The 15,934-nt window shown below is 35.7% G+C and overlaps 1 protein-coding gene across 1 annotated transcript; it reads left to right on the top strand.

The window, feature by feature from the left end:
• The first annotated feature begins 2,212 nt into the window (after positions 1-2,212).
• On the top strand, positions 2,213-12,268 carry SUCNR1 (succinate receptor 1). Its single transcript, XM_017848817.1, is given in 5 exon segments — positions 2,213-2,291; positions 4,380-4,428; positions 8,425-8,480; positions 9,138-10,087; positions 10,089-12,268. Coding segments are annotated over 3 exon segments (1,002 nt in total). The 5' UTR covers positions 2,213-2,291; positions 4,380-4,428; positions 8,425-8,465; the 3' UTR covers positions 10,126-12,268.
• The last annotated feature ends 3,666 nt before the right edge of the window (positions 12,269-15,934 follow it).

Below are 15,934 nucleotides of genomic sequence, written 5' to 3'. Positions count from 1 at the left end.
AGACAAAACAAAACTTTGCCCCTCAAAATTTGACGTGCTATACTGAATAGAAATCGTTTCTGAGGAGGTTTCTACTCTCACAGGCAGAACTGGCTACATAATTAGTAGAGACCACTGCAAAAGAAAAATATGGGATCCCCTGTTAAGAAATTATGAGACACTTTAATTAAGAATGTAACAGTAGAGCATTAATTCAAGTGTGTGATCTTTTTGAGTGTGAGGCACTGTGAGACTACACAGTAGCATGCCATGAAATCCACCCAGCTCGCAGGGTCATAATCCTGAATCCAGCCTTGTTTCTGTGCAGCTATCCTTTTGCAGACCTGCATAAAGCTTTGTAGCAGAAATACTGGTGACCTTTTAGTAAGTCTTTCCCAGAAACACTCCAGTTTCTCAACTGAGAGCATTCTGAGGAAACAGGAAGTAGGACTTGGGAGGAAACAAGGCTACCAGGCTACAGTCTAAATGACTTGTACTATGAAAAAGGAGAAGCGTAGGCCAATTTTTGTCTTAGCAGCCAGAGCGAGATGGTAGTCAGGAAGTGGGGAGAAGAAAGAGGAAGCTCTTGGGAACTCCCACCACCCCACAAAGGGGAAATTACCCTTTTCTTCCATCAGAATGGTGGCAGAAATACATCCATTTGTCTTTGTTTCTTGGAAGGGGTTCATGTTAATTTATGTCTAAAATTAACCAGCCTGGCGTTGGTTATTCAAATGTTTTTTGCCCATTTAAAATATAGACAAAATCATGTTTTAACCTTTCTTCCTTCTAAAAGTAGAAAGGAGATGCATCACTGAAAAATACCTGTTATTAATTCTTAGACTTTATTGTGCACAAAAGTATTGTCATTCAATTCTGTAGGCAGTCAAGAATCAGAGTCAGTGCTTTTAGAATCCGAGTATACAGGCTTAAGCTCTGGTCCCTGCCCTTATTGATTCTGCAATCTTGAGAAAGTTAATTCACCTCTCTGAGCCTTAGCTTTTTAATCTGCAAAATGAGAAAAATCTTAAATCATAACAACCTCAGAGGATTACTATATGCATTTGATGCATAAAGGTACTTAGTGTAATATCTGCCTGGCACATCACAAGAACTCAACAAATTATAGATGTTTTTATTTCGTGTAAATACACATGTTTGTATACATAAATATTCATACATGTATATATTTTACACATGTGTATAAAGTGTGTAATATTTACACATATGTATGTACATATGTATGTGTATATATACATATATATATTTTGAAGATTCTGAGTTTTAAGCTCTCAGACATTGGTGAGGGGAAATGCTTAGCTAGGAGGATGCCTGTAACAGAGCTTCTTTTTGGGCTTCTGCCTGTCACTGCTAACTCAATATTCAACTTACACAGCATTTCAATTGAATTACTGCTGCCTGCACAATTATGGGCTTTCTTAGTATAATTTCTATGCTTCATATCAAGAAGACTGAGTGTTTTCTTGAATCTAAACTAATATAATGCTCAGGAAAAGCCAGGTATGCTTCCTGTCTGAGGTGGTGGTAACGTACTTCCAGGTGTTTTACAGAGCATCGATTGGGATATATAAATTGCCATCTATTAAGGTTATCTTACTTAGCATCTCTCCCCCGATCCCTAGCCATCTGATGTATCTGCTATGTGTTTCTTGATTTTAATCACAGAAAATAAAATGGAAAATAACTTGAAGCTCTAGTATCTTTTTGCTAGTATACCAACATAGCATGTATCCAGGTTTCTCTTTAAAATTTCAGTTTTATAGTTCCTTCAAAGTTATGGAAAACAGAGGTATCATTATTACATTCTCAATATAAAATTCACCAAGAAAATTAATTTTAAAAAAGAAGAAAAGCAGAGGCAACTGTATTCCCAATATAAACAGTATTTACCATGTCTTATTGTTTAAATATGAAAATAAGGAAGGCTTCTCTGTTGCTTTGGTAGTGGATAAAATAATTTCAACAGTGTTTTTTAAAAAACCTATTTCTTAAATGTGTTTCCTGTGAAATGAGTTACTTGTTTTTTGTCATTCAATTGAGAAATTGAATGTGAAAATGAAATAAATGTGAATGTGAAAATAAAAATCTCACAAAAATTCCCCTGCATGAACATCTCTGACTGGGAGGTTTGACTGAATAAATTATTCCTGGGCTTTTGAATTATTAATCTTATCTGCAAGATATGCAAATAAGACTGTACTAACCACGTCCAGCGGCACAGCACTGGGTCAGAAGGTACATCCTGCTGCTGGCAGGGTTCCTGTCAAGGCATCAGGTCTTTCAAGAGAAAGGTAAGCTACATGGCAAATTGTTCCTCTCAGTGTATAAAGTAAAGCCAGATTTCCTTCTAAAGGTGGCCTGTGAGTAATTAAGGTTTTCAGTATTAAGTGTTTAAATTAATTCTTTATAAATAGATGTAAAAACAGCAAAAGAATTGAAACAAAAGTCATTTTTTATCTCTACATTTATTTTTCAACAAATTAACTGTCTTTTTTTAGGTGTCAAATACCTAATTTTTATTTTATTTAAAGGGATTTATTATATTGCTTAACATCTCAAGCAACTTTATATTTTCTACAAAATAGTAAATTGAATTTACTTTAAATAAATATAACTTACTTATGGGGAAAAATTAAAGTTCCTAAATGATTGAAACAATCATGTGTGTGTGTGTTACACACCACACACCACACACACACACACATAATATTATATAATATTATTTTTTTCTTTTCTTTTTTTTTTTTGATGTACAGAGTTTCACTCTTGTGAGTGCAATGGTGTGCATCTCGGGCTCACTGCAACCCTCTGCCTCTGGAGGTTCAAGCAATTCTCCTGGCCTCAGCCTCCCAAGGTAGGTTACAGGTGCCCACTACCATGCCCGACTAATTTGTTTTTGTATTTTTTTAGTAGAGACGGAGTTTCCACCATGTGGTCAGGCTGTCTCGAACTCCTGGACCTCAGGAGATCCACCCACTTCAGCCTCTCAAGTGTTGGGATCCCAGGTGTGAGTCACTGCTCCAGGACCATAATATTTTTTATTGTTAGAAAATAATGTTATTTGGGAGAATTTTCTGGCATTCCCAAAAATTAATTTAACATTTATGTGCGCATAAAAATGATATTATCTAATAACATAATTTACTTAGGAAAAATGAAAAATGCAGAAACCATTTCTTGCTGTACTTCCATAACTTTTCAAATGTGTGTGGTATTCTTAAAGAAATTAATACACAATTTGTGCCATACTATTACTTTTTAATATCTTAATTTCTGGTGTAATGTATGGAATACGTAAAAAACTACCAGTTACAAATGATTAAATTATTTTATCTTGTCAGTGTGAATATTATTTTTTGCTCAAATTGTTTAGTAATCAAAAAAAGTAATTTGTAAAAAATTTCAAGTTACCATGTAAATTTGCTTAGGTCAGGACTTAAAAGTAAAACATTTTGCATTTTATTTGTTTAATTGTGAAGACTATAAAAACAAAAAATTAAAGAAGGCTAAGAAAGTATTCAAATTATATATATATATTAATAAAAATTTGAGAAATGAAATTATTTAGGTCAAAAGACTAAATGTTTTTTAAAGTTAAAAAATATTTTCAAATTAAAAATTAGTATTATGATCTGCTTATGTGAGTAAATTAGTATGCTTCTAGTTCAATAATTCTAAGTTTTAGATATTATTTTTAGACTAAACTAATGATTTCACTTTAATTTCTGCTCTTAAAAAAAAACCTGCTCCAAAATTAATTTCATCCAATCCAAATCAGTTACAATCTATCACTATTTCCATTTCCTAAAAATTAAGAATATAACTAGTAGATAGCAGAAGAGAGAATATTAATTTTTCATGAGGGAATTTTCTCTGTAATTGGGAGTCTTGCTTAAAGGAGCAACTTACTTCATATGTTTATAGAATTGTGATGCCACACTAAAAACATATCCAACTACAAATATATCCAATTTGAAATATAGTACCTTCAAAATTGTGTATCCTGGTGAAGTTAAGTTGGTCTGCAAATATTGGACAGCTCATATTTATAAAATCATAACCTATTAGAATTATGAACTTAGAAAAAAGAATGAAACAAATGTATCTTAAAAGATTATAAAACATCATAAAATATAATCTTATTTTATAAATATCAATTCAGGTAAATATTAAAGTGTAGAACGGTACCCAAATACTAGGAGTGGTCTGTTTACAGACAATTTTATTTATTGTTTTGCCTATTTGATTTTATGAGTGTTACACAATTAACAATAATTTTATACACACATTTTTAAAAGCTGTTTCAAAAAAATGAAGAAACAACTCTATGAGAAGCAAGACAAATATGATAATTTAGCCATTCATTTTTCTTATTTCAGATTTACTCCTTCCCTATTTCTCCGTCAATCCCCAACCTTCTGGACTACGGTAAAGCAGAAGACTCCTTAACTTTCATGTGACCCGTCACTTGCCTGAATGATAGTTGCAGGAAATTGGACTCTAGCTGCACAAGTCTTTATGGCTACATTTTCCTTCCATCGTAGTCAAACCTTTCTGCTGTGCACAATACATAAGCTATTAATATTTCCAGTGGTGACTAGGCAGAAAGATAAACCTTATGACCAGAAAAAAAGGAAATGCAAAAGTGAAACAAATTTCCTGTGTCAAGGAAACATTCTTGAAACAAATTCAAGAAAATTTGAATTTGTGCACCAGCTTTTGAGTACCCCAAAATAGTAAGAGTTCAGAAATAAGGCCTGAGATGGTCCAACATTTAAAACTTGAGCAAAGAAGGATTAAGCCACAAAAGAGCTGGAAAATGGAGAAAGGAGGAAAACAAAGAGATTGTTGTGTCATAGAAGATAGGAAGAGTGTTTCCAGAAAGTGTGGATTTAAAAGCTACTGAGAATAAATAACAATAGTAAAAAATTGACCATTGAGCCAAAAAAATGAAATTTGTTAATAATATTTTAAAGTCTATTGACATTTTGCTATATTTCTAGAAGTTTAAAGTTTTTAATATTATCAAATAGATGCCAATTTTGAAAGAAAAAAATGATAGGAAATTTAGATGAAAGGAGAAAGGACATAATAATAACTACCTGCAGTCTCATCATTAGAAATAAAACTATTAACACTTCGATGCATGTCTTTCTAGACTTCTTATGCTTATTGATTTCAGGTGTCGTTTCTTAATTAAAGGCTTCAATTTTAAAATTTATCATGGAAGATATACATTTAATTTTGCCTTATTCAAATGTGTTTCTAAACTACAGCTACTATTACTACAATTACCAGTTTTTAATACTTATCATATTATATATAGTGTTGACTTTCATAGTGAAATAAGCAATGAGCTTACTCTGATGGTCTTGCTACTTATCTGGCCTTGGAGAAAATATTTATCAAAATGCTTATAAATAGTTAGGTGTTTATATTCATCTCTTCACTCAACAAAGATTTATAGACCACCTACTATCTGCTTGTCACTGTGCCAGATATGGACAATACAAATGAGTAAGACAAAGTTACAAAAAATTCTACGAATTTTAATATACGATGAAAGCATAAATGGGAAGATCTAGTTTAGACTGAGGGTCAGACAGCCTACCTTGGGAAACCTACACTTGAATAGAGGTATGAAAGAAGTATAAATATAAGACAAATATACAATGGGCCAGGAATCACAGGACAAAAACAGCAGTGAAAAGAGAGTCAGACAGAGGGACTGCACATTAAGAAGGCTCTCTGTGCATTCAAAGAGCAGGAAGAAAGAAAGATGATTTAGGAGGAGAGTAATGTCAAGCAAAATTAAAGTGGGTACAGGGGCCAGATCATGCAGACCTTGATGTCCCCATTAAGGATTTTAGACTATATTCCTTGGATAGTGGAAAGTTAATTAAGGGTTTTTATCAAGAAAAGCTATATGACCAGATTTTGAGTTGTAGTTTCTCAAGACTGTTTAGGTATAATGGTAAACATGAATTGATGAGGGCCAGAGAGGATGTGAGGAGACAATAGGAGAATGTGACATAGTGCAAAATAGAGATGAGAATAGCTTGGATGAGAATGATAATGAAAGCTATGGAGCAGTAATGGCAGATTTGAGAAACATCCAGGCATTACAGTAAACAAACGTGTAGTTTATTCATTGTTGGCATTGAGTTTTAGATGACCTGGAGGATATTGCTTAGATTTTTGTAGTGAGCACCTGGGTACGTGGCAGAACCATTTACTGAAATAGGTGGATACGCTACAGGCTTGGTAAGGAACTTGGAGAATTTAGTATAGGATTTCTAGAGGCAGAGATACCTGAGAAAAATCAGTCAATGGCAATAAACAACTACAGTTTGTTAGGCAGATACAAGCTGGGCTGGAAATCTGCGAGTTGTTGATGTATAGCTGATCATCAAACCTCAACAGTGAATAACATCATTTAGGCCAATCTATAGAAAGATGGAGCCCAGAAATTAGCCTTGAGGAACTCAACATTTAATGTTAGAGCCAAGAAAACTTGAGCCCCAAAAGTGCCTGCAAAGAACAACCAGGGAGAAACCGGGGAAACTAGGATATTGTCATGTCTCAGAAGTCAAAGGAAGAGTGTTTCCGGAAGACAGACTATGAAAAACAACTGATAAATAAAATAAGATTAGTGAAAAATGATTGTTGGAATGAGCAATGTGGAGGATACTTGCAGGACTGGTAGGTCTGAAGCCAAATTGGAGTAAATTGAAAGGGAATGGGGTGTCGAGATGTTAAAACACTTAGTGAGATGGCTCTCTTCAGAAATCAAACTATGAAGAGGAGAGGAACATGTGAAACTAGGGAGAGTTGTTTATGTTGCTCCTTATTTTAAGACTGAAAAGATGAGAGTGTTTAAATTCTGATGGTAAAGAGGAGATGAAGACTGAAGATGAGGTGAAGAATGCCAAAGAGTCAGAAAAGAGGAAATAATGGTACCATAGGAATACTGAGAATTTGGGAATGAGTTGGATCTAGAGTAAGCTTAACAAATGGTCTCTATCTCAATGAACTAGGAGGTAAAACCATTTGCTAATAATGAGTAAGGTAGAGTAAATGAGAAAAGTTTTAAGCGATTAAAAAATATGGAAAGAAGAAATATAGGAATATGCTGGCAATATAAGAGAGCAGTAGAATTAGGTGACCTCAAAGACAGAGCAAAACCAATCTGCTTTATTCTTCAGCAGCATTCATGTGTCTGCTGCTTGAGAAAGTTCCCATTCAGCTTTGTCTGGAATTGGACTTAGTGGCAGGTTGCCATAGAAGGATTAGAGAGACTCAGAAAAATGTATAATGTTTTAAAGTAAGTGATTAAAAATAACTTTTCAAAATGTTAAACTTATCATATCTACAACTCTGTGACTTATTTTCATAAACACAACACTCTCAAAACAACAATGAACTTTAACTTAAGTGAACCATTTGAATTTGACAAAAATACAGGAGTTTTCCAGATGCCTTATCATAGCAAATTATACCGAATTTTGCCTGCTTCTCATAAAAAGCAGTTTAGGTGCATTTATTCTTATTATGTTCTATTTACCAAAATTGTATATTGAAAGAATTGTTCGCAACTAATACTCAGAAGCCTACTTGACAAGGAGGTTTTTAGAAGATTTTGTTTTCAACCTTGGGTTTCCTCACTAGAAATAAGTAACATTTAATGTTTAACAATGGCAATCCAGTATATTTTTCAGTTAATTAAAGTTCTTTAAATACCCTATCCAATCACAATCTGGCCTCATGACAAGAGGAAAAAATGGTAGGTTAGCAAGACACTTGAGGTTTGAGTGAGTCAGGTTGCTTATTTCCGTGGTACATATTCAGAAGGCATTACAATAAAGGTCTTTTACTAAGTATATGACCTAGGCAAGTGCCATGGTCTTAATATTGGTGTCTCCTCAAAATGTATGTTGGAACCTAATAGTATTAAGAGATGGGGCCTTTTGGAAAGTGATGAAGCCATGAAGACTTTGCCTTCATGAATGGGATTGGTACCCTGTGAAAGAAGTTTAAGGGAGCTGCCTTGCCCCTTCTGACATTGTTGTGAGGACACAGCAGCCACTATTTTTGAAGCAGAGGCTGACTTTTCATCAGACAACAAATCTGCTGACACTTTGATCTTGGACTTTGCAGCCTATAGAACTGTGAGAAATAAATTTCTATTTTTTATAAATTACCCAGTCTGAGGCACATCATCTTTCAATAAATAATAACCAATGTTAATATTACTAAGATTTTCAGTTTCATATTTTGAATTCTTAAAAATTAAGTTTTAAAACTGAAGTTGTATCATAGTTTATGAATTTAATACAATACACAGAATTATTTAGCAATATGGAAACAAGTAAAAGCTTAAAATAGTAAGACTGACGTTCTAAAAATTCTTATTTCCCTTTCTAGGTTATGGTTTAACTCAGCAGAATTTGTTGAGCAACTACGATATGCTGGGGACTGTGGTATGTTTACAGGCACAAAAGTGAATTCAAAATCTTCTCTTCAATTATTTTATCACACTTTCCCTTTGTTTCTTTGCTATTTGTCAAGCCCTCTATGTGTCTTTCCACCTTAATGCCTTCACATGTGCTCTTTCTTATGCCTGGAACACTTCCTGCAAATATAGATATGTCTCTTTCACTTTCTTCATTGAGGTTTTTGTTTAAATGTCATCTTGTATAAAAGCCTCTCCCTTATCACCACATATAAAAAATAACTCACTGCCACCCTCCATCCCAAAACTTTCTAGCATTTTTACCTTCCCATATGTTTTTATTCATAGCACTTATTATCGGTATCGTTCATTGTTTACTTCCTGATACTTCCCGAGAGTATAAATTGTTAGAGATTAGGAACTTTGATTTATTCACCGCTGTTATCTCCCATGCCTGAAATTATATTCAGCACATAGTTGAAAGGTATTCAAAAATATTTGCTAAAATAATACATTAATGACATATATATGTATATATGTATATGTATGTATGCTTTCCTTACCAATGTAACCCACTTTCTATAGTTCACTATTCAAGTGTTTTTCATTATTATTATGTTCTGCACAGTTCTGTCATTAGTCACAGTCTAGTGTTTAATCCTTATATTTTCTTTCTCTTTTTTAGGCATGGAATGCAACTTGCGAAAACTGGCTGGCAGCAGAGGCTGCCCTGGAAAAGTACTACCTTTCCATTTTTTATGGGATTGAGTTCGTTGTGGGAATCCTTGGAAATACCATTGTTGTTTATGGCTACATCTTCTCTCTGAAGAACTGGAACAGCAGTAATGTCTATCTCTTTAACCTCTCTATCTCTGACTTAGCTTTTCTGTGTACCCTCCCCATGCTGATAAGCAGTTATGCCAATGGAAACTGGACATATGGAGACGTGCTCTGCATAAGCAACCGATATGTGCTCCATGCCAACCTCTATACCAGCATTCTCTTTCTCACGTTTATCAGCATAGATCGATATTTGATAATTAAGTATCCTTTCCGAGAACACCTTTTGCAAAAGAAAGAGGTTGCTATTTTAATCTCCTTGGCCATTTGGGTTTTAGTAACCTTAGAGTTACTGCCCATACTTCCCCTTATAAATCCTGTTATAACTGACAATGGCACCACCTGTAATGATTTTGCAAGTTCTGGAGACCCCAACTACAACCTCATTTACAGCATCTGTCTAACACTGTTGGGGTTCTTTATTCCTCTTTTTGTAATGTGTTTCTTTTATTACAAGATTGCTCTCTTCCTAAAGCAGAGGAATAGACAGGTTGCTACTGCTCTGCCCCTTGAAAAGCCTCTCAACTTGGTCATCATGGCAGTGGCAATCTTCTCTGTGCTTTTTACACCCTATCATGTCATGCGGAATGTGAGGATCGCTTCACGCCTCTGGAGTTGGAAGCAGTATCAATGCGCTCAGGTCGTCATCCACTCCTTTTACATTGTGACACGACCGTTGGCCTTTCTGAACAGTGTCATCAACCCTGTCTTCTATTTTCTTTTGGGAGATCACTTCAGGGACATGCTGATGAATCAACTGAGACACAACTTTAAATCCCTTACCTCCTTTAGCATGAGCTCATGAACTCCTATTTTCATTCAGAGAAAAGTGAGGTGTTTGTGAAACAGATTGTTTTACAAATGCATCTGTAAGCCAGTTAGAGTTTGCTTGAACTCGTAGACATCAATCAGAGTGTGTCACAGATTTAACCTTCATCTAAAGACAAGTTGTATCCAGAGTATGCGAAAAGAATGGGACGATAAGAATGTACCAGTTTCTTCTCCTAAGAACTGAAAGGAGTTGGATTGCCTCATGTTTGGGTAACTCCAAAATACTAGGTGTTATAAGACTTTCTCACTCAGTGCAGAAATGGAAGATATATAAAGCAACAAGTTGTCTGCATTTGATCATTGGTCAGACTGTAAAAAAAAAAAAAAAAAAAAAAAAAATGTTTTGGCACATTTCTCTGTGTATTCTGTCATTCCTATGATCCTAGAACTTAGTGAGAACTGAATAGCAGAATGATGTATTATTAAATATTTTTCAGAAGTTGTGCTGTTAAGCAAATTTAAAGTCAACAGTAACAATGATTAAGAAAGCAATATAAGAAAGCAATATAATGAGTTCAAGGATATCGATCTGATATATTTTTTATATTCATCATGAATCGGGGTAGTCTTTTAATTTATCTATCCTTTTTTGTTGTATGGTTTATAGTGGAAAGAATCTTAATTTAAATTAAAAAGAACCTAAAGAGATAATTCAACAAAAGTAGAGAATATGTTTGAGCTTGTCAGGAAATTTAGATATTGAAATACTAGAGAGATACACCAAGGATATTTGAATAATAATAATAAAAAAGATTTGTAGAACACAAAGTGCCTATTGGGAAACCCAAAGCAAAACAGAGCAAAAGCGAGTACATAGTTTTAAATGATGATTTTGCCATCTGGCATTTTATTATCATAATTTGACCACCAGTGCATGAAAATATATTAAAGTTCATTAGCCTTCTGCTCTTGATTTGATAGTGAACTTTAAAATATATTAATATCATAAACCAGCAAATGAGGACAAATAAACTGATAATAGTAGATTCATTGGGATAGTTTTCCCTTTTGGAGGGAAAGTCACAATTTTTTTCCATGATCCCCTTTTTTTATAAACACTGGAATAATTTACAAGGATAACTTTATTGCAGCGAGAGTAAATCACATCTGGAGTGAGCCTTGCTTTCATGCAACATTACTGTAAGATCATTGGAGTAAATGTTTCAAACAAAATGTACTTTATGAAATTATAGAACATAAAAATATTTATGTGCTTATTAATCTGTATTATCCCAGGAGGGTTAATGAGGCACCATAACATGCATAAAACAAATGTAGGGAAAAAAATGGGTGCTGCATTAACTTTTTAAAGTCAAAGAAGTGCCACATAATAATTCCCTGATATGCAACATAAAGTGTCTATGGCCACATATCTAAGTTCCTTTCCTTGATGTCATTAGCTATAAGGAGTGAGTAATGTGAAGGATAAAATAAGCATTATGAATACAGAGACACAAAATTCCACTGTCCTTCCTTTTCTGAAATACTCTGGGAGGTATTCTGATATTTTTTAATCTGTCAATTTTCCCAGTTAATATCTCTAGACCTCAAACAACTGAAATATTATAAAAATGCATTAGTCACAAAAGATTTATTTTCTTACATTGCACTAAGCTTCAAGATATTTTCTGCCATGCCTTGCCTTTAGTATCAATATTATAAAAATTTCATTGTAATTTTATAACTGCCTAATAACAAACTGAAAACAGAACTTTCGAGTTTCCTCATCAGAAAGGGCCACAGAAAAGGCCTTAGGAAAGAAACATTCACTTACTTCTGTGAACTCGGCAATCTGTAATTTAACTTTAATTTGTATTTTATGCATGAATTTTACTTGTAAAGATGAAATTAAATTTGCTTCCCCTACACCCCAACTCCAAGAAGTCACAGGAATGGACTCTTTCTAATAGTGCAGTGAAATATTTTTTCAAACCGTAAACACACACATATACATATAACTTGTAAACAAGAGGTTAAGACATTTTATAGCACATTTAAAAATTATTTTCTTCCTCAAATCTATCATGTGGTAACTTAATCCTTAACAGACTTTAAGGCCCTAAACTAAAAGTATAAGAGGTATTTCATTTGCTTTTTGTACTGGGTAATTGTAAGAATCACAAACAATAAATCATGGAAATCCTTTCTGGGTTTGTGGTTTTTAAGGAAATAGTATTGAACTTTTGTATTTTGTCTTTTAATTGGCTCCCTGGTATCTTCAGAATGATGTCTAAACTAGTTGGTCCAGATTCTTCAATCTGGACCCATCTACTCTTCTTATGTTATCTCCTATCACTGTTGTCACAAACCATACCTTATAGCTAAAGATTGCTACTTTAGTTTATTATATTCAGAACTTTCTTCACGTTGTACCCCTGTTGCTCATCTTGGTTCCATCATACCTGCATATATAAGAATTCTAAACATTTTTGAAGGTTCATCTCATCTGTCATTCCTTTTTGAAGCTTGCCCTTATATCCTCTCTTCCCCAAATCTAAAAGTAAAATTTTCTGCCACTGGAGCTTCAGATACTTTTTTTTTTTAATGGCTATTTTTTTTAATTTCAAAGTTTTTGGGGACCAGGTCGTGCTTGGTTACATGAATAAGTTCTTTAGTGGTGATTTGTGAGATTTGGGTGCACCCATCACCCAAGCAGTGTACATTGTGCCCAAAGTGTAGCCTTTTATTCCTCACGCCCTACCCACACTTTCTCCACAGTCCCCAAAGCCCATTGTATCATTCCTTTGTTGTTGCATCCCCATAGCTTATCTCCCAATTATGAGTGAGAATATATGATGTAAAAAACACAAAAATGAAGTTAACATCATTACATACATTTGTGAACACAGACTTTCATACATTTAACTCAATTGAGGATATTAAATAATGTTATAAAATGAAAAAAAAAAAGAAAGTAGGCCAAGAAGATTTAATATATGGTTAACAGAAACTCCTTATGAAGAAAATCAAAACAGGAGAATACTAAGAAGTATAATTTTTTAAAAAGCCTCAAATAAAAAAATAATATTCTCCTAAGACCACTATGTGTGTAACGTGGAATAAAGTAATTGTGGAATCATCTACTTCTACCAATTGCTATATCTTTGAGAATTATAATTCTCCAACTCTCCATATAAAGAAAGGAAATACAGATAAAATATAAAGTCACATCAAAGACTCTGGAGAGTTGGATAGAATTGGAGACCATTATTCTAAGTGAAGTAACTCAGGAATGGAAAAGCTTCAGATACTTTTAATACTACTTATTTGAATTTCGTTATTTTTATTACAGTTATTTAGATTTAAGTCAACTCCAAGGTCTGTGAGTTGAAAATTATACCTAATTATTATTGTCTTCATAACAGAGAACTTTTAAAATTATGGTTTATTGTAAGTCAATGTCTTACAGAACAAACTCAGAGTCAAGCTTCTTTTGAATGTGCATAATCAAGCTATTTTCTGTCATCATTACTTTAACAAGTAACATTATTTTCTATGAAGAATAGGGTGCATATACATAAACCCATGTGCCAGTTGCCATTGCACTGCCTCTCACATTTTCCTCTAGACTTTTGAGCATAGTTTTTTTTTTTTTTTTTTTTGAGACGGAGTCTCGCTCTGTCTCCTGGGCTGGAGTGCAGTGGCTGGATCTCAGCTCACTGCAGGCTCCGCCTCCCGGGTTCACGCCATTCTCCTGCCTCAGCCTCCCGAGTAGCTGGGACTCACAGGCGCCCACCACCTCGCCCGGCTAGTTTTTTTTTTTTTTTTTTTTTTTTAGTAGAGACGGGGTTTCACCGTGTTGGCCAGGATGGTCTCGATCTCCTGACCTCGTGATCCACCCGTCTCGGCCTCCCAAAGTGCTGGGATTACAGGCTTGAGCCACCGTGCCTGGCCGAGCATAGTTTTAATGACTGTTTGAAATCTCTGTCTCATCGTTCCAAATCTGGGTCATCTTGGAGTTGGTCTTCACTGGTGCCTTTTCTCTTAAGTATGGGTCATAATTTTCCTGTTTCTCTATATGTCTAGTAAATTAGAATTTTATTCTAGATGATGAATAATGTGTGGCAGAGATTCTGGATTCTGTTACATTCTATCAAAGAGTATTGATATTTTTGTATATACATTTACAAATGTACATGTATACAATAATAAAAATAATTTTTTTTTTTCTCAGAACTGCCTACAATCATGAAGGGATTCTTCTTTATGTGCTTATAACAATGTAGAAAAGGGGACTCCCAGGCAAGATGGTCAAATAGGAACAGCTCTGGTCTGTAGCTCCTAGTGAGACCAATGCAGAAGGCAGGTGATTTCTGCATTTCCAACTGAGGTACCCGGTTCATATCACTGGGACTGGTTAGACAGTGGGTGCAGCCTACAGAGGGTGAACAGAAGCAGGGTAGGGTGTCAACTCACCCTGGAAGTGCAAGGGGTCAGGAACTCCCTCCCCTAGCCAAGGAAAGCCATGAGGGAACTTGCAGTGAGGGATGGTGCTATCTGGCCCAGATTCTACATGTTTCCCAAGGTCTTTGAAACCAACAGAACAGGAGATTCCCTTGGATGCCTACACCACAAGGGCCCTGGGTTTCATGCACAAAACTGGGTGGTCGTTAGGGCAGACACTGCGCTAGCCGCAGGAATATTTTTTTTTTTTTTTTTTCATACTCCAGGGATGCCTGGGACACCAGTGAGACAGAACGGTTAATGCTGGAAACCGGGCTGATGACAGGGAGCCTTGTGGTCTTGCTCAGCAGATCCCATCTGCATGGAGCCCAGCAAGCCAAGATCCACTGGCTTGAAATTCTCCCTAGCAGCACAGTGGTCAGATGTCAACCTGGGATGCTCAAGCTTAATGAGGGAGGAGTGTCCACCATTAATGAGGCTTGAGTAGGCAGTTTTCCCCTCACAGTGTAAACAAAGCTGCCAGGAAGTTCAGACTGGGTGGTACCCACCACAGCGTCACAAAGCCGTTGTAGCCAGACTGCCTCTCCAGATTCCTCCTCTCTGGGCAGGGTATCTCTGAATGGAAGGCAGCAGCCCCAGTCAGGGGCTTGTAGACAAAACTCCCATCTCCTGGGGACAGACTCCTGGGGGAAGGGGCAGCTGTGGGCACAGCTTCGGCAGACTTAAACGTTCCTGCCTCCTGGCTCTGAAGAGAGCAGTAGATCTACCAGCACAGCAACAGAGCTCTGTTAAGAAACAGACCACCTCTTCAAGTGGGTCCCTGACCCCTTGCCTCCAGAGGGCATGAAACCTCCCAGACAGATACCTCAATCAGGAGAGCTCCAGCTGGCATCTGGCAGGTGTCCTCTGGGATGAAGTTTCCAGAGGAAGGAACAGGCAGCAATCTTCACTGTTCTTCAGCCTCCACTGGTGATACCCAGGCAAACAGGGTCTGGAGTGAACCTCTAGCAAACTCCAGCAGACCTGCAGCAGGGGGGCCTGACTGTTAGAAGGAAAACTAACAAACAGAAAGGAATAGCATCAACATCAACAAAAGGACATCCACACAGAAATCCCATCAGAAGGTCACCAATATCAAAGACCAAAGGTAGATACATCCACAAAAGGGAGGAAAAAACAGTGCAAAAGGCTGAAAATTCCAAAACCAGAATGCCTCTTCTCCTCCAAAGGATCACAACTCCTCACCAGCAAGGGAACAAAACTTGACAGAGGATGAGTTTGACAAACTGACAGAAGTAGGTTTCAGAATATGGGTAATAACAAATTCCTCCAAGCTAAAGCAGCATGTTCTAACCCAATGCAAGGAAGCTAAGGATCTTGATAAAAAATTACAGAAACTGCTAACTA

The sequence above is a fragment of the Rhinopithecus bieti genome, unplaced genomic scaffold (genome assembly GCF_001698545.2).
Source record: "Rhinopithecus bieti isolate Rb0 unplaced genomic scaffold, ASM169854v2 scaffold_29393, whole genome shotgun sequence".
Taxonomy (NCBI): domain Eukaryota; kingdom Metazoa; phylum Chordata; class Mammalia; order Primates; family Cercopithecidae; genus Rhinopithecus; species Rhinopithecus bieti.
This window is presented reverse-complemented; position numbering and strand designations above follow the sequence as displayed.